The 19,658-nt window shown below is 42.0% G+C and overlaps 1 protein-coding gene across 3 annotated transcripts in view; it reads right to left on the bottom strand.

Annotated features, from left to right (window-relative positions):
• PPFIA4 (PTPRF interacting protein alpha 4) overlaps positions 1–19,658 on the bottom strand; it is a 137,696-nt gene that overhangs the window by 13,579 nt on the left and 104,459 nt on the right. For 2 of the 3 annotated variants that reach the window (XM_044447551.1, XM_044447553.1), the window contains exons 17-26: positions 19,451–19,486; positions 15,186–15,319; positions 14,499–14,665; positions 12,142–12,235; positions 10,665–10,746; positions 8,398–8,598; positions 3,756–3,931; positions 3,107–3,204; positions 1,181–1,356; positions 57–125 (exon numbers count right to left, since the gene is read on the bottom strand). In XM_044447551.1, the coding sequence (XP_044303486.1) occupies positions 57–125; positions 1,181–1,356; positions 3,107–3,204; positions 3,756–3,931; positions 8,398–8,598; positions 10,665–10,746; positions 12,142–12,235; positions 14,499–14,665; positions 15,186–15,319; positions 19,451–19,486 (1,233 nt within the window). Of the gene's footprint in view, positions 1–56; positions 126–1,180; positions 1,357–3,106; positions 3,205–3,755; positions 3,932–4,730; positions 4,758–5,978; positions 6,042–8,397; positions 8,599–10,664; positions 10,747–12,141; positions 12,236–14,498; positions 14,666–15,185; positions 15,320–19,450; positions 19,487–19,658 lie in introns of all 3 variants that reach the window. The other variant, XM_044447554.1, reaches the window with a different exon arrangement.

The following is a 19,658-nucleotide window of genomic DNA, read 5'->3' as shown; positions in this document are numbered from 1 at the left end:
CAAAATTTCTCAAATTCCCAGCATGATTTAGTCAGAGGATAGTACTTTGTACTCACATCATCAAGCCTTCTATCAGTACCCAAGGCAAGCAGGTTGTTGAATTCTCTCTCCATCACCTGTCGTGCCTGGAAACAAATCAGATAAGCCAACAGTAGCAGTCTACCAAAAGGAAACCACCGGTGTGACTACTACACTAACAAAAATCTCCAAAACTCCTAGCTAGGGGAAATAATCAAATTGCTTTATTAATATGGATCAAGTTAATACACCTTTATTAACTCAGATGTATATTTTTACTTCTATATGCAGCTTATTTGAGAATATGGCTCAAAGAGTGCAGTAAGTGAGCCAGCTTAATGCATCTGACTCTATTCACCACCCAGAAGAGCCTCCACTGGTGGATCACAGAGTTCCAGTAAAAAGAAAACAAAAACAGAACTCACAAACCCATCACCTGCCCACTCCTTTCCTAGGCCAGGTCTCTTTTCACTTCAGCAATCTCTGCCCAAGCAAATGCCACCGAGTGAGAAGCTTATACGCAGAGGGAATTCAACAGTGCTTTGGTATTCTGCCTGAGAAATTGGAAACTCCATTAAGCTATTGTGATGAACAGAGATTTCCACAGTTGCATCTGGAGTGAAAGATAGGGTGTTGTAGATGGATTAAGCCAAAGCTATGCATGGAAGAGGAGGTTTACCAGGACCGGTGAATCTGTAGCATCCCCACTTTTTAGAGCATCATCTGCTCCCATCCACCCCCATTTTCCTTTTCTCCATCTCTCTCTCTGCATGGACAAAGAGATGCAAACTATGCTTGGAGGAGTAAGACAAGTCCCCAGCATGGTGCATTGCTGGTGAGAGCAGTAGGTAGCCCTCTTTCAAATAGCTTCTAGGACTGGTGTGGCAGGACTTGAGAGCCTCCACAGGCTGGATTAGGCCTGTGGGCAAGAGGTTTTTCCATCCCTAGTTTAGCGATACCAGTTATCACTAAGAAAGACACATCCAGGTTGATAGGAACTGTGTCACTTTTCAAAGCACAGTGATTTAAATTAACCTACACTTGACTTTCTCTCTCATGTTTTCAGAAATTCCTCTAACAGCACATTGTAAGATTCAGTCATCTTCAGAAAGAAATATGCAACCCTAACCTTGAAAGCATCCATATAAATGTTTCTTCCTACCTGAGTGTTCTGAGTGGGTATTTGTAACACAAGGGCCAGACTATTATAATCAAAATTTTCATCCAAAGCTATGAGTGCTCCATGGACTCCACTCTCAATGATGTTGTTGGCATATTCTCTAAGCCCGATAGATTGAATCCAGTGAATTACTTGATCATTAGTCCAGACTAGTACATCTAGAAGACAGTGAAAAATAAGTACACCACCTTTGAGGATGTTTAAGGTGCCATAAGCTGCCTATGACACCCCCACACCCCCACACACAAATGCATGCGGATTATATATTGTCTGAAAGTTCACAATACTTTTAGGCAATGGTAAGAATTGATGCTCCACCTTGTGTAAATACATAGTGCATAAGATTATGAATCCCATTGCCCAAAGTCTAGCAGTGTCAGTACATGCTAATATGTTGAACCATACAGAAAACATATAAATATTTTAAATAAATAAATACACAGGATGGTCAAATCTCTATTGCTGAAGAGATCCCAGAAGAAAGAAAGTGATCAGCAGGACTGAAAGCCAGTGTGGGGAGTGATTAAAGTACTGGATTGGGGACCCGGAAGACCCAGACTCTAGTGCCCACTTGGCCATGCAACTACTGGGTACCTTTGGATCAGTCACTGACTCGCAGCCGAACCTACCAGACAGGGTTGTTGTTGTGAGGATAAAATGGGGCTATGTGAGCTGCATTTTGTTTCTCACAAGAGGCAAAAAGGAAGGATATAAATGCACTATAACAACAAGAACAACAACAAATGGTAGTGCCCCAAACATGCAGCCAATGTGAACCAACTGATAAATTCATTGAAAATCATGAAAAAAATACAGCAATAACAAATAGAACAAAACTCGACCAATGAAGTATATGAAATGACTGAAAAAACAGCCATAAAATCAGTGAAATCCAGAGAATACAACAAAAAACACAATCAGGTCCAGCTAAAACATGTCATAATGCCTTGGCAAATAAAGACCATCACCTGACACAGAAAAGACATCAAACCTGGTCCCAGTTAAGTTTTTCTGTATGTATCACCAGAGCCCTCTCCTGGGTCACTATGACCCTAATTTCAGGCAGTGGAAAAAGTCTTCTGGTGAAGGCATGGAGGAAGGCTTCTGATGAAGAACAAAGTGTTCAGCTAGGCTCTTGTGATAAAAGATGGTCCTGTTACATAGCCAGGTCCCAAGCGGTTCACAACTATGGATTTTGCTTTTTATACTCTTCAGTTCTGTCCATCCTTCAATGTTCTAAAAAGTCACTGAAGTGGTGATTTTGATAGTATCATGATGCTGATACAATAATATACAAATTACTAAACTGGATGATAACCCTAAAATAAATGGCAATTGTTATATTTCTCAAAAATCAAACATATTGGTTTTATGAGAAGAAACTATCAACTGAAGCTTTGCCTTCAGGTCAGCTCTTTGGTAAAGGAGACACTGGAGGTTTTCTGAATCCCAAGGTACCAGCCTTCAGGTGAAAGCCAGAATTTCTTGCAGTTACAAGGCAAGGTAAACATTTGGAAGAATGGAGGAGGAAGCAGTTATATTAGGAAATAAAATTATGACTTCTTTCAAGCGCATGCTCTACACAGGGAAGAAAAGTCAATGACTCAAAAAAAAAAAAAGTCTTTCCTAACTTGATACCCTCTAATGAACTGATGTAAAATGTTCATCATTCCCAGCCAGCATCAGCATATCAGTAGTTCAATGCCTCTGGAGGGCTCCAGGTTAGGGAAACCTGATCTAAAAGTAATGGAGGTAGATGAAATACCAACTTCCCCTCTGTGCAATTGACAGATGCTGACATTTCATGGAGGGAAGAAAAAGTGCATCAACAGCTCAATTTCATGGACTTGTTCTTTTGCAGCAGTTGCAAAAGAACTGCCATGAGCAGTTTTCTATATTGTTCCTTACCTTTAATTTCATGCTGGCTTTCTTCCCGCCTCCTTTCCAGTTCCTTTCTATCATAGTTCAGTCTCTTCAGGCACATAATACCATACTGCAGACTTGTTCTGTAACAACGTAATATGGCGCTTACTACAAGCACTTTCTCCTCTAACCACTTGAAACATAAATCAAGCAATGCACTGTAACAACAACAGATCATTGTTACTGTAACAATATTGGATCATTTAGAGTTGTATGATCATAACACACAACTCAAAATGTGTTTCTGTCCTCACAATCACTTGTGTTGAGAGGAAAACCTTGTCATATCAATTTCCCAATTTCCTCCACTTCTAAGGGTTAGGGTCAAAATAAATAAATAAATAAATCTGGGTCTAATTAATCCCCTTTTGGTCTCTGTGTTCTATAACTTGGAATTTCTAATACTTCCGGGAAACCCTGCCAATCAACCCCAACTTCTAAAAACTATTCTATGTCTGTGATCGGTGTGCTCTGTTTCACAAGAAGAATTGACTAGAGGAATTTAAGTAGAATCAATGCAAATTGCAGTGGGCACAGAAGAGGGTACAAGAAGCAATTCTGAATTACTTACAAAAGGGCTTATGTTCTACTGAGATGAAAGACTACAACATATGTCCTAAAGGAATTTGCTCACCGATGGAAACTGTCCACCATCTTTAGATGCACTCGAAGGTCTTTCTTGGTCAAATGATCCAACATTCGAGCATCCACGAGACACTCCATGAAATAGCTGCGATACTGAGGGAGACCTAGACTAGGAAGCCATTCATTCCCTATCCATTCGTGGTTCATGTCCCCATAAGCCAGAGTCTGTGAAGGTAAAAAAAAAAAAAGTAATGTAAAAGAAGCACTGACAGAATCATGTTATGCGCAGACGCAGCACCCATATGTGTGATGAACAGAGACCACAATTAAGAACCTTAATTATGAATAGAATAAAAAGAACTTGCGTTCCATTTTCAGTCCCTTGGGTTGAACACATCACAGGTTTACAAGGAACAATGCTGAAAATGATTGTGTAGGGATAGTTTCATATTGGTCCATTTGGAGGTCATGGCCAATGGATCTTGCTACCTCCTCCAGCAGGATCTGTTACTCAAGCTAACAATGGAAATGACCATTTTCAACTAAACCATGGATTTCTTATGGAAGGACCTGAGTACTAATATCTTGGTAATTGCCCTTGAAGAGTCTAACTGTATACTGCATCTGCTTTTGTACTTTCCAGTGGCAGAGGATATTTGAAAAGAAAGGAAACACTGAACCCCAAGTCATGCATGCCAGTCATTAAGCCCACATTTTACAAGCCAAACCGGAGAAACATATCATAATGAATTTTAAAGAATAGGCCTACAGGTAGTTGCTCCCTTTTGGTATTTTTCCTATTTGGCAATATCAATAAGATATTAACAACCAGAGAGAAACGTTTAAATAAGATTTAAGAGCATTCGGCATCTATTGTCAATGATCACCCAGTGAGATATGTTCAGGAAATTGTTTAGAGAAACCGGTTCTCAAAAAAGCAAGGAGATACAATCTCTTTCTGAGTGTCACCGGGTTTTGCTCCCAAGTACAGTGAACAAAACACAAGAGAATGTAGGTGTCTCACCTGTGCCCAACTTCCCTCCTCAGTGTCCTAAAAGTATCGGCGCAGCATGTCAACAAAACAATGGGCAGAGTGAGTTATCACCATATAGGGCATGCTGATAATATTTCAAATGCAAACAAAGACCTCACTAGTAGTCAGCAAAACAATCAGGATACTCTTCTGCAGAGATTGCATACAATTGTATAGTCCGAAGGATTACTGTAGTTCTGTACCATTTCCACTTTAGAGAGTCTTGCTACAAGTCAGTATTTTGAGCTTCTGAACAATCAGCAGAACAATTCTAAACAACATCTGACAGCATCACATGTTATGCAACTAAAGCAGGGAGGCATATTCAAAACAGACAGATAAGCAGCAGATGCTGCACTGATGGAAGGTAGCAGGTGAAGCTCTCTGGAGATTAACAGTTTCCATCCCAGAATGACTATCAAAACAGGCAGGCTGCAGTGTGGTGTTCTTATATTTGGCCTGCTCCAATGCTGACCTGGGTGAACTACGCCAATGGTCACATGTCATTTGTTTGTTTATTTCATAAATAAATGTGTATCCTGCACTGTCAACTACTAGGGTTCCCAAGGTAGCAAATACAAAACAAGACTATGTTGCAGACATGTGTTAGTAAACAACTGCTAGTTTCCTAAGAGTATGTCCACCACGTAAATAAATAAACAGCAAACTGCCATGAATGTACTTCCCACTTTTAGCTGAACTTAAGCATGGGCACTGGAACTTTGACTCTATATGACATATTCACCTCTACTTACATAAGAGAAAGAAAACTGCCTATGGATTTGCAGTAGTACAAAGTCACAAACAGCAATTGCTAGTCATCCAGTACTTGCCAGACATCAAAAAAGAGCTTTGCTCAGATCAAATTAGTACCCGTGCACACAAGGTAGCATTCTGAAATTTAAGTTGGTCATCAGATGGAAAGGGCCACAAGTATGTCTCTGTGTTTTCAGTCATTTACACCTTAGCTTTGTAACAAGGATTCCCAAGGTACAACAAGTGTGTAACACAAACAATCCTTTGAACAAAAATAATTCCTTATTTGTATCAATCAAGTCAACCACCAGGAACAAGTTGAACCAGCAAAAAGATAAACTACAGTGTATTTTTTGAAAAAGCTTTATCTTATGTCCCCGTGAAAATTATTTCCCTGCCTGTTTTAATCAGGGGGAACTGGCAGAGACTTCAGGAACCAAACACAGATTACACAAAGGAAAAAATTACAAAGAAAAGACTTGCCGTTTTGGTCGAAGTCGCCATAGTTTCCATCTCCTCATGTGTAACCCAGACATTTCCAGATGACTAAGGTGAAAATATGTAAGAGTTGAGCAGGAGGGGAAGCAAGCATTTTGAAAATGTTCCAACCTAACAGCCATCTGAAATTAAGTCACTGCTAAATGGTGGATGCACATAACTTTTTGTGATGTGAAAATGACAATAACCCTATGAAAAGTCCTTCAAAAGAAAAATGGCCTGAGCTCCCTGTATATCCATTTTGGGGGGGGGGGAGAATTGAGCATTTTTCCCATATGTTAGACATGAACTGCCTTTGATACCAAACCAACTGGGCAGAGGTGATGGAAGATCCTTCAGAATTTGTCGTGTTTGTAGCCTGTTTTCCTTGTGCCTCACCTTTTAGCCTACTGCCTACTTGGTCTTGTGTCTTTCATCCCGCTGACTACTCAACATTCCTACACTATCCTGTCGTGGCACATGCTCCTTCAGAACAAGGAGGGGGAGAAAGCTATTAATATGTACAGTGGTACCTTGGCTCACAAACTTAATCCATTCCAGGACTCTGGTCGTGACCCTAATTGGTTGTGACCCAAGCCAAATTTCCCCATAAGATTCAACGTAAATAAGGTTAATCTGTTCTGGCCCCTCCAAATGTGGTTGTGAGCCAATTTTTGGTTGTGAGCCAAGACAAATTTCCCCATAAGGTTCAATGTAAATAAGGTTAATCCATTCTGTGACTATTTTTTAATCAGAAAATTTTGAAACAAAGTGACAAAGAACAACAAAGTAACAAAGTACTGTACAGTACAGCAGAGAACACTAACCTAGGTGTGGGGAAGGTTACTGTTTTGAGGGAGAATCCCCCTCCATAAGGACATCTCTCAGATCTCTTTCAGGGGTTTTCTCTCTTCTTTGTCTCTTAGCTACAGGGTCAATTTTGGTGAAAAATCTGTCTCTAGTCACTTGTTTTTTCCTGTGCTGCATAACCCTCCAGAAATGAGAGACCACGTTATCGTTCATCAGATTCAACACCCTGTTCGTTACAGTTATGCTGGGGTGGTGCTTCTCAAAGAAATCCTGGCACGCGCACTCCTGCAGGAAAGACAGGCACAAACTTGGCCATCTCCCCCTGCCCACAACCAGCATGATCACAGCCATCTCCCCACCCCCCCAAGTGGGGAGATGGCCATGATCGCAGTTGCATTCATGCAGGGAAGTTGTGAGTGAGCACAGCACAGCCGCGACCTCTCGGGGGAGTGGGGAGATGGCTGTGATCTTGGTCACCACCCAATGTGGCGTTCGCAACCCAAGTCAAAATTTTCATGAAATGTTTGGTCGCAACCTGATTTGGTGGTGAACCAAGTTGTTCGTGAGCCAAGGTACCACTGTACTGTTTCATATACTTCTGCCTGTTTGTACACAGCAAGCTGGGAACCCAAAGCAATGATAGGTTTCTCGGAGAACTCTAGTATCTTCAGAAAGCAGTAACAAAATTAATACCCTGTGTATAGGTTATTTCCACTGACTGCAGAGAAAGCCCAACATTAGTACTGTTACCACAGAGATACATTTTCAGTGCCTTACATCAAGCTATTTTAAAGTGGATACTGACAACTAAAGTGGTGGAGCAAAGATATATTACACAGACACTATACTCAACCTCTGGATCCTTCCTCCAAGTGCTAACTCCAGGAATTGTAGGAGAGAGCTTTCTCAGTGGTGGCACTCCATCTATGGGAGAACTTTCCCACCAAAACTCAGGTGGCACTGAATCTGTCATCTTTATGGTGGCACCCTTTTTGAAGGCTAATAAGGACTTACTCAGCTTAGGAGGGATCACCAAGTGATTACAGAACCACTACTGTCATTCTTTGTACTGCTTTTTTTTTAATAATCTCTTTTTAGCTGTTTTAAACTTTAATGGCTTTTTCCTGCTTTTCTGATTATTTTTATCATAAACTATCATTGTGTAAACTATCCAAAGAGTTTTGGTTGTGGGACAGTATCGAGAGAGAGAGAGAGAGAGAGAGAGCGCGCGAGCGCGCGCGCGCGCAACCCTGAGCCCTTTCACAAGCATATCTTGAAGGATAGGCCGTAGGCTCCCACTACAATAGAGCAAGCAAGCATGCTAAAATAAATACACAACTACTGAGGCAAAAACTGCTGGCTTTCACAACTGCTGGTGAAGTATGGCTTAGCTTTCTTAGATCACTGTTGATAATTCCTTCCTCTGCGGCATGCGACACATGGAGACCACAGTGCTCATCAAATGTGATGTGCTAGCTCAAGCCTGCAACTTAGTGCTCCATGTAAGACTATGAATTTGGGTTTTGGCCTTGGACATGAAGCTAACAGCAGCCTTTTGGCATTAAATAGTGAAGACCAATTTGCTAATCTCAGGTACACAACAGGAAGTACTTACTGTTCGTGAAGTAGGAGGAGCAGAAGGGCTTGTCAGCGACACCATTTCTTGAATGGCCAAACGCAGTTTTAACCGGTGAAGAGCATTGCTAATGCCAATCTCCCTCTGTATCTCTGTGTCTGACAGAGCAGACATGATGGCGCCACTCTTCACATTGGCTCTGCAGGCTGCAACATACCAGGCAGGCATGCCCACCCAAAGCTACAACAGAAAGCCCACAGAAGAAACCACGTTTACTTCTCCAGATACACAGATTCTTCCACACACAACTCAAGCTTCCCTGTCATCTGTGGCATAGTTGAAGCTGCATGGGTCAGATTTAAATGCACCCTGGTCTTTTGTTATGTGGTGCACAGATGAGTTTTCCTAGGAAGCTTCATACATATAAAAATTTAATAGAGGAAAGGAGAGGAGACCTTTGCTGCAAAAGATAAAAGACTTTCTGCTCCACCACTGTAGGTGCAGCTGCTTCCCATGGGTCAGTGATAAAATTGACTAGACCAAATTGTCAGCCATTTCTAGTGCAGCTGAAAGCACACACATGGTTTTTAAGCTGGTTTTTTTTTACCTGTTTTTAAATACTGGATGAGTGCACTTGGAGATGCACCTATCTTTTCATGTAAGGAAAAAAAACCTTTGAAAATTTCAATCAATGGAAGAATGTGTATTTTATCATGGGCATTATCCAACAGATGCCCCATGGCCACCACATTAGAACAGACACAATCAGTGGCATCAGCACAGGAAGTTAGTTCAGGATTCGCCAGGGTTTCCTGAAACACTGCCAAAAGAAACCTCTGGAAATGCACCTTGACCAAAACTGAGGCAGGATACAAGAATGCCAGTGTAAGCCGAACAGCACTACAGTGGGCTGATAGTTCTACAGCAGGGGTCTCAAACTCAAATTACCTGGGGGCAGTCTGGGTGAGGCTGGGCTGCATCAAGTATTCCACCACCGCGGTGGTGGTGGGCCGCTCATCCCGCGTCACTCCCAGAGGCCGGCCCGGGCACCACTGGCGCTTTGAAGTCCGCAGGGCCCCTCCCCCGTGCCCCGCCTGTCCCGGCAATTGGCCCGCGGGCTGAGAGTTTGAGACCCCTGTTCTACAGTATTGTCTAAGGAAAGCTAATACCTGAATGGAGTCCTGTGGCATGGCAGCATTAGATTGTTCACTGATTCTGAGGAACAACTGTGATTAAGTCTGCAATTTTATGCCATTTACCTAGAGGTAAGCCCTACTGAACTCAACAGGATTTACTTTTGAGGACACTTGCACAAGAATTGTGCTGAAAATGAAGGCACATATTAATAACAACAGACAAGTCAAGTAATTAGGAGGTAGAAAGCCCAATATGACTGTTAAAGATGAGGCACGGTTGAGGAAAATGAGCAAGTGGCTGTGATTTGTCCTCTTATGAAAAACTGCAAGAAGATTCCTTTAAACTGACAGTACAATAACATACTTTTGAAACTCAGTTCCAAAGATGTTAGCTGAATATATGCATTAATTAGATTCACAATACTGAAGAATACATATTTTCATATGTTGTGGATACACCTCAGGTAAGCAATTGGAGTAATTATGCAATTCCTGTTAAGATTTTGCTCAAATTAATTTGGAATCAACAGCAAACTGGGAAGGAGGCAACAGCATTCAATGGCAAATTCTTTCATTCTCTGCCCATCAATAAATGGCAGAATAACAAACCAGGAAATCACAAAGATAATGACATTTACAGGCTGTACCAGATTATGAGAAAGCAGAACAACAACAAAAGCAGTGAAAGCTCTGGAACTGGATTCATTGTATAAACCTGTTGAATTTTCAAAGCAGTTATGAGGTACAAATTCTTCTGTGCTTTAAGAGCACTAATTTTGTGACATAAGCTTCATGTGTTAAAGTGGCTGGCACAATGACAATCCATTGTGTGTAACCAGGTGCAGTGGGTTGTCATGTCTTATGAACCTGGCCTGCTTCCCTCAGGGTGGCTTGTTTGTGAAAATACATGGCTGGCAGGAGGGCTTGTTACATTGCCCGTACTTAGGCAACCAGCCCCATTATGGGTCCAGGGAAGCAGTGAGCCAACTGCTTGACAAGAGTGACAGGAATCCATTACTGTTCTTCCGGAGCTCACCTGAGCTACTGCCACTAACAGCTGCTCCAGCAAGTGAAACTTCCCTTATCAAAGGAGAAAAAAGATGGTCTACTTAATACTGGCATCGCCTAACTGATACCATGAATCATCTAAAGATCTCAAGGCAGGCTCACCTCAAGCCAAGAGACTACAGTTGGTCCATCCCACTGAGCAAAAGGAATGCCTCTTCTTCGAGCATCTTCCAAAAGCTCATGCCTGGAAATAAAATCAGGAAGCAGGACTAGAACAATTTTCTAGATAGCTGTGCAATCCTACACAGTTCACAGCAAGTGCTGTAAGCTATAGTATATATCCAGGCCCATTTCCAATAATAATGATGATGGTGCTGTTAATTTTTTCAAAAAAGTTGTGAGCAGTGACATAAATGTAGCAAGTAGTTCTATATTCGTAATGTGGGACATGCACTGTAGATAATATTTTGGAACTAGTACCCTGGTGCCACCCACTCTCATATAAACTGAGGAGCAAGCAAAGGGCTTTAGAAATCACTCCTTTAGGAATATGAAATGCTCAATACCAAATGTTCCTTGGATCAGGAATTGGAAGGAGGAGGGTGCCCCCGTCCACTTCATGATGCTAAGCTGTGAACGTTTCTTTCTTTCTGCCCACATGTGTGATGCACAGAGACCACAATGAAAAACACAACATAATTGAACAGCTGAAATGTGTAAAGGCAAAATCAGCATCTGGGGGAGAAGGGGTTTAAATAACTATTTGTGCCTGCCTCACTTAGGGAAGATCAAGCCAAGGTGAATATGGGTATTTAACAGACATGGGAAGAAAGACATTAGGATCAGCTAATGGTCAGATTTTAAGAAGCTCTGGGGCATCAGAAAGTCTAAAGTGCTTGAGGGGAAAACCTGTTTCTTGAAAAGGCTCTTAAGGATATTCTGAATGAGGCACGTCAACTACTGGACAACTAATGATGCACAGGCCTATTCTTAAGAAATTGTTTCGTCTCCTTCTGAACAGTTTAATTAGAGTGAGAGAACATTACTGCAAAGGCAGCGGTTTTGAAGCATTGGAAAGTCCCCTCTCTTCCTTGGGATGTTCCATTCAAGCTACCTCCCAATGAGTATCCCATCAATCTAGTCCAAACAGCAGTGCTCTTTATTCTATATTCTCTTACATTCTCTATTCAGTAGGACCTGTCTCTTTTTCATTGCTGTAAGCTGCTTTGGGAGACAACAACTATATGAAAGGTGGGATTAAAATACAGTAAATTCATATTAATAATTAACTTAAGGTTTATCTCATTGAAGCTCCTCAGTAGCTTATCAAAGATCCTCCGATAAGATGGGTTAGAGGCAAGCTATCTCAAAAGCATTTATAAAATTTCATCCAATGTAGTGTTGCCAGAAATGAATGGGCAAATTCCAGAGTGTAGGCCTATTCTTAAGAAATTGTTTCATCATATAGGAAATAGCTCCTATAGGTGAGGTTCATGAACTGAAGAAATGCCCTAGAACACTTTCCAGAATCCTCTGCAGCCTGCAGAGTTTCTGTGACCAATATTGTCAAATCATTGTTCCCTAGGGAAAAAAGTTTAAACAACATGTCTGTGACAAATACTAAAATAGGTGTACTCACTTTTTTTTAAGCCGTCGATCTTTCTCCGCTTGAGCTCCTAGCTTACCAAGAGCAAGAGAATCTTGTATATTGATCTCTGAATCTGTCAGAATAACTGGGAAACAAAATACATAGAAGAATTAGACTGCAGGCCTCCAGTGACCCACCTCAAGAAACCTCAAAAACAGAATATAACTCTATTTGTCTAGCCAACAAATATTTTCTAGCAGAATTTCACAATTTTTGCATTCCTTTATATATCAAGGACTTGAAGTCTCAGAAGCAGGTGAAACCTTCATAACCCAGTGCAGTACTGGAAAGCTGGTATTTCAGGGTATGGGGAATGAGAATTTAGTAAAGTTCAGCTTTAGAGTACTACAAATATTTACACTAAGAATTAAATACTGCATTTAGTAACAAATTGTCCCCATAGAAGGTCCAGTTACTTCACATGCCTCAGCATTTATTGATGACTGACTTCACTTTATCTGCTTTCCTTTCCAGACTAAGCTTCTTATCACTGCAGACTTGTGTCTCTTCTTTCTCTGCCCAGAACCCTGCCAGGTTTTAGTCTTTCTACAGCTTTTAATAGTATTGTTGTCTTATTATTGCTAAAATCTAGCGCAATTACTCCACACCTTCCTCACATCAGTAGTCCCCATTTAGAATGTCACCAACCACAACCCCTCCCATCAGTCATTCTCAGATGCCGGTCATGGTGCCCTCCGAAATGTACTGTCCTTGACAGACCAGCTTAGCTTTTGCAAACTTAAGGCCATGGCTGGTACTCTTAAGGCCATGGCTATTTGGGCTGCTGCACCTGATCCAGAAGAAGGCTTATCACATGGGGCCCACCAGGAATGAAGCCCCATGCAACCTCTAGCAGCATCCCTTTTCCATGCCATGTGCAGCAGCTGGTTTGATGCTGCATGTGATGTGGAAGAAGGTTCCTGATTGTACGACCATCATTCTAAGACCACTTAAGCTACCTTTGCAAGACTAGGCCAAGCATGAGAAGAAGTCTGTGACTGTTTAGAGGGATGGATTCTGCTAGGGTTTGTTCCAATCATAGATGTATCTTCCACCAATTTTATTCTTGCTTCCTCTGATTCTAATTCAGCTCACTTTATATGTTCTCAGCACAGATAGAACAAATGAGGAGATAAAATATATCCTTCTCAGTTGTCTTTGCTTAAAGGAATCTATTCTGCTTCTCTATACAGTAGCCTCTTGTAACATGATAAAAGTTACACATTGGGAAGATGAAAATGCTGAGGAAGATCCATTTCTTTTAGGATCACTCATAGCTTCTTGTGATCCGCATAGTCAATAGCTTTGCTATAACCTCTTGATCACAGACTTTTAAATTCTTTGGTGTGCTCCATAGCCACATATATTTGCAACAAGACTTGTGTGCTACTTCTTTTTTGGAATCCAACTTGAACATATTTCTCAGTCCATATAGGGTAAAACTCTGTTGCAACACGTTGCAGTTCAATGATCATACAGTTGCTGCTTTACTTTGCATCTCTATTCATGGGGATTGGAGGGTATACTGAACATGTCTAGTCTGTATACCATTGCCTTGTTCTCCATATTTGTTGTTAGGACTTGGAGTGATACTATTGTTAGGATTTGGACTGATACTCTGCAGCTTGGAATAGTTCTGTAGGACTATTACTACTAGTACAGGAAAAAAATGACTCCCCTTTTTAAATTTCTGACAATTTCCTTTAGGACTAACACCTGAATGAAGCAACATGCTGATCAGACTTTAGCCTTTAACTTGTTCTGCTTCTGCCACTGTGTCTTCAGTCATCTTGTTCCCTATGTCCCAGATAGCTTAATTTAATCATCAAGACATTTTATCTACAGCTCCTCATTTCCATTACAACCCTACTCACAATCTCCTTCGGCTGCAAACAGTTATGCTATTAAAATTCCACTGATGCTGGTGTGATTTAAGCAGGGTAAATCCTGCAGCACTGAGGAGCTTTGTTTAGGGATCTTTTGACTGCCATAACTATTCTGTGCTGTTTGCTCCCCATCTCTTCTCAGCACTGTCATTAATTCACTAATCCCTGTCCCACCCCTTTCCCTTGGTACCATGTTACTTATAATTAGCCCACATATGGGTGTTATATAAACATATTCAACGACTGTACCAAGGGATGAGATGATCTAAATATTCCCCCAAAATGAGGGAAATTGATTTAACTAGCCATCTTGAGTACTGATCGTATTATTTCCTTCCTTCAACTATGTCTTTTCCCATTCTACAGTGGTTTTTACAGAATGTTTTCTAGCTACAGGGTCACCTGCCCAAAAAACCTGTAGAAGGATAGCTTTTCTTTAAAGGGATGAATAGAGTCAAAGACCTTGCCCAGTAGCGCCTTCTCTGCTCAGCTGGATCAAGCGCCCTTTCTCTTTCTTCCCAAACAAGCGCCCAATAGAAGATTTGATGCCTTTCCTTTTGGAGCCTTTGTGCAGAGAGTCCTGGCTGCTGTTGCTGCTGCTGGGGTTACTTGCTTGGTCCTCCAAAGAACTAAAGGAAGTTAAAGGAAGAGCGAGAGAGTCAGACTGTCATCACCCACAAAAACATGAGGGTGCCATTCTCCTCCTTTCTGCATTTCTCAAAAACATTCCTAGCACTTCTCGGAGTGGGCCTGTTCAGTCACTCCTGTTTGAAAGTTAGCCAGTGCCAATGTTGTGCCAAATGATTGGGGAGCAGGAAACAGGCACATTTCCAGACACCCTCTATCATTTGGGGGGCATTTTATGAGTCATTCCCCTATGAACTGTGAACATGCTCAGGCTTCTAACTGTTCCAGTTTCATTCCCTGTCCTCAGAGTGGTGGGCAAAATCAGCATTGAGCACACTGTCCAGCAAACCTTCATAGGTATTGATCATGGCAACCTTTCTGTCCCATGCATCAGTCTCTCACCTTAGTTGGGTCTGGTCTGAGATAACTTCTGACCCACCTGTTCACCTAGTGAGGGAAAGTATATCTGGCCACCTACAATAAGCAGAGCCCATCCTCTCTTCCTTGCACAGGCCCCTATACCTCTTGCCTTCCTCCTGACTCAGAGCAGGATGTCCAAACTTTTCCAGCCGAAGGGTCCTGGGTGAAGAAGGAGGAGAAGTCTCACATTTTATGGTGGTTTTATCTTCACGACTCTCATCTCGGCCAGCTGGTGACTGAACAGATAAAGCAGGATCAGCGCACAGATCCTTTTCTAAACACCTCCCTCCCATCTCTAGCACACTCACCATTGGCATAGCTCACCTGCCAGTTCAATTAAAGGAGAAGGTGGAACAGGGTCACATGCATTCAGAGTGTCACAGGGACTGCTGCTCACTGCATGCCCTAATCCAAAGGTCTGGATGAATGAGTGACAATTACCAGTGTCATTTGGAGTGATGGAGCCCTAATGGGAGGGAATGGAGCCCAGTAACAGCAGGAAGGAGGAGACAAGTTGTGACCCATCAGCAACATAAGAGGAGGGCAGTCACACCTCACATCTCCAGAGCCACCTTTATATTCCAACAGTACAGATGTCTAAAGTTAGGAAAGTGTTGGCATCATTTAGATGAGCATCTCACATTTTTCCATCTGGTATTATTGGGTCTGAAGTAGCTTCCCACTGTTATAAGGGTCATCCTTGAAGTACCCTCCATCCTTAATATATTTGCCACCCTCTGGCTGGAGGACAGACAATTTCATGCCTAAGCCAGAGAATTAGGCCCCAACCAGTACAATCCAAATGTTGATAGGATGGTGGCCATGCACCCAGCATAAGTCTCCTTTGAAGCAGCAATTGAAGGGGCAGGCTTAAATAACACTGCATGCATAAGTCAAGGTGAGAGAGAGCAGCCAACAGAAGCTAAGCATGTGTCGAAATAATGTTTTGGTCTTTTAGAACCTAGTCTGGAGCAAAGCCACTTCTGTCACTGTCTCTTAGAAATAATTAGCAATTTCTTAAGATTTTCACTTCTATCATGCTAAACTATCACCAAGAATTCAAGGAAAAACTGTTTTGGCTTCCCCAACTGCACAAAACATTACCCTCAAGGAGACAGAATTTGACACTGCAAGCAAGGTCCTGTTTAGCACCCAAGCAGAGAAAGCTGACATGCTTCCATTGAGGCCATAAGACAAGAGAGGAGGTGACGGCAGCAGCACTACTGTTGAAACAGGAGCTGCATCTGAACTCATTTATACTGAGCAAATCACAGACTCATGTTGAGGCTAAATGCAAAGGCAGATGAAAACAAAGAAGCAGGCAGAAACATGCAGGGAATGGCAGGGGTATGTTGCACTACCATAGTCAGCCTGGCTGCAATTATGCTATTAACTGTGGAAAGCAGATGAATGCAAAATTCTCACAACAGGCCAAACATTCTCCTGCATTTCCTATTTCACAAGATTTTTCCCCCTACATGAGTAATTTTATGGCTGCTTTAAGAAGGGGCAGCCGCAACGTTCTAAAAAGCTTTTGGGCATGGGGATTAGACTTATCTTAGTGGTAGATGAAGTGACTCAAGGAGTCAGCTTTTAAAGGCTTCATTGCTGCCACTCATAGCAGGCCATAAAGTTCTCTGTTCAGCTTCCATCCCAATCCCTTGTCCTGAGAGCTGGTCCGTATAGCACTACTCCTGAGAGCATTCTTCCAGCCCAGGCCCCAGGAAATGTGTCTGGGATGAAGGCCACAGGCTACAAACAACCATAAAGAAGCTTTAAAAAGGAGGAAAGGAAACTTACTCACCTCATGTAACAGTAAAGCTGGTTTCAACCCTCCCCAATGAAAGTGACCCAAAATGTCTTTGCGCCTAATTTTTTTTTTTTTTGGTGGGGTATGTGTCTTTTTTTGTCCTTGGCCACCTCCCTGAAAATTGCCAGAAGAAGATGGGACAAACTGCTTGACCCAGCTCTAGCTTCTCCAGAATCCTAAGACAGGGTAAGGCTTTTCATTTAGCAAAGGGAACACCTCCACCCCATAAATGCATTCATGGGTTATGCTGCAAACCTGCACCAGTAGTGGTATGACTGGTATGGGGTGGGGAAGCCTCACTGTGGGGAGCAGACACTTTGCCACTGTTTAAAAACATAAACTCTGTTATGCACAGAAAACTGCACATCCTACAATGAAACAATTATTGGGGTGGTGGTCTTGTTTTTAAAAAGCTAGTTTACAGACTGGGAATTAAAGTAGCATCTCTTGGTGTCCCATTTTTACGGCTAAGTGAGTAGTACTTTAAAGGCAATGCTCAGATGCTGCATTGGGGAAGTCTTCATCTGAAAAGAATTGGCTTTGTGCCTGACAGAACAGTGGAGACAACAGAGGGGAGAAGAAAGGCAAGGGAACTGAAATCATATGCAAACTTCATTAAGCCTTTGGAAATAAGGATGGGAGGTTGGAACTGCAGCTGCTTTCTGAGATTTGATCACAGGCAGTGATGCCTCATTTGTTGGGCTCATACCCAGAAAGTCCTAAGGTAGCAGCTGCAGTATATATGTATTAAAGGCCAGGACTTCTAAGCAATGGAGCAGCAACTTTCATGTGCTGCACTTGGGGCTTTACATTCTACTCTTAACGCAGGTGACCGATGACTGGAACTGCAACTGAAGCACACATTCTCCAGGTGCAGATCTGCAAATGGACACACTGTTCCAACCTAAGCCTGATATGATCAAATCAGGTGCCCATGACGGTCACATAGCCACCTTTTGCATGGTCATTTCAGGGCACCGTCTGAAGGGAGATTTGGGTGTAATCATTAACAGCCATGAAGGCAGACCTGGAGGAGAACCACTGGAATTCACTGTAATTAAAGATTGTGATGCCTCTATCCCACACCTAATTGCAAGCAGTCCAGGAAGTGTGACATTTTCTAGTTTACTGAAGATTAGCCACTATTTGTGTTCAGCGGTTGAGGTGTGTGATTTCAGCATTCGTCCCATGCCCAGTGGCTGGGGAATGCTGGGAGTTGTGGGATATTTCCTATCTAAACATGCATAGGATTGCTCCCTTAATACCGTACTTATTTTGCTTTTTAGTTTGGCCCAAAATGGGGACTTACGATTTCAGAGTTTTCTTGTCAAATGCAAACATCTGGACTTTCTGACTTTACTAGATTCTCAGATGCAGGCACTGACAGAACACGTGTAAATCCTTTCCCGTTGACAGGAGGTGCACTGACATGGCTGACTATCACAAGTTAAGGCCCACTTTTAAAAGTGCTTTCTTTAAATAAGCCTTCTGAAAAGCTTGCAAACTCATATAGCCATGGCAGGTGGGAGCTATGCTTGTACCTATGTAGGCACAAGCCCCGCAAGCCTATGCTGCTTCTGTAGCTACAACTTACATAGCACAGCACTACGAACTGCAATCGATAAAGCAGCAGCACATTCTCCAACAGCAACGCTCAGCAGGTTTCAGCGCAGGGAAAATAGGATCCCACTGAATTAAAACTCGTAAATACGATGTTTTATTTTTTCTTTCATATCTGTTTTATCTTTATATGTGTATTTTATGTGTTTTTACCTTTATTGCAAGCCACCTTGAAACTACAGTACTAGGTGGCACATAAATGAAAGTATAAATAAATAGATCCCTTTCAAGAACTAGTAAGTGTGCATTTATGGCCAAACTATTATATATGGGGCAAACAAAATGGCATATGACTACACCTGTAAGGAGTTTTCTTTTCTGAATCTGCAAATGTCCTACCTTGAACCAACGCTCAGAATAAACAAACTGAGGTTCCTATGACAAGCTTCTTCCTTAAAGTACTTTTAACATAATTGTCTTTTACAAAAGTGCACAGTTGCTGGGTTACAACCTAAAGAATTCACATTTACCTTTCTCATATACGGAGAGAGGATTAGTAAGCCTGGCCCATTCCTTCTCTGATCTTTCCACTTTCTGATCTGAGGAGGATTTTAATATTGCTTTACAGGGGGCAAGTGGAGAGGGTGAGCAGAAGGTCTGAAGAAGATGGAAAAGTTGCCCAGGTTCCTACTGCATCATTGATAAAGGTGAAGTCAAATCGTCTGGTTTGCAACTTTTCAACCCTGTAGACAAGTCTTGGCCAATTCTTTCATTTTGTGTGTGTAACTAGAGTCCCTCCTAAAATAAGTGGTTTGCGATGACCACTATTACTTTTCTGAGGAGACAGATGTTTCCCCGGATACGGCCAGCTCCGCTATGCTAGTACACTAGAACTGCTGAATGTTGTTTAAACAGCATTAGCAAGGGAGCAGAGCAATTAGGTTACAGAGGAGAAATAAGAGTGCACGGAAATTAAGAAAGAAACCAACAGACTCACAAGTAGCTTTCTCCGGTGTTTCCTCAAGTCACTGGGCTATCAAAGATAAGGTGGAAAAGGAGTAGAAGTTAGCTCAGAATGACAGAAAGCAAGCTCTTTGCAGTGGAAATGGTTCATAATGATTTGAACTGAAGAAAGCATAGATAAACACTGGGTTCTAATGATGGCAGATGTGGCAGCAACTGTGCCATTAAATGTCTTGACATAA

This window comes from Varanus komodoensis, unplaced genomic scaffold, assembly GCF_004798865.1.
Source record: "Varanus komodoensis strain SLA01 unplaced genomic scaffold, ASM479886v1 scaffold52, whole genome shotgun sequence".
Lineage (NCBI taxonomy): Eukaryota > Metazoa > Chordata > Lepidosauria > Squamata > Varanidae > Varanus > Varanus komodoensis.
The sequence above is the reverse complement of the archived record's forward strand: the minus strand, read 5'-3'. Positions and strand labels throughout refer to the sequence as shown.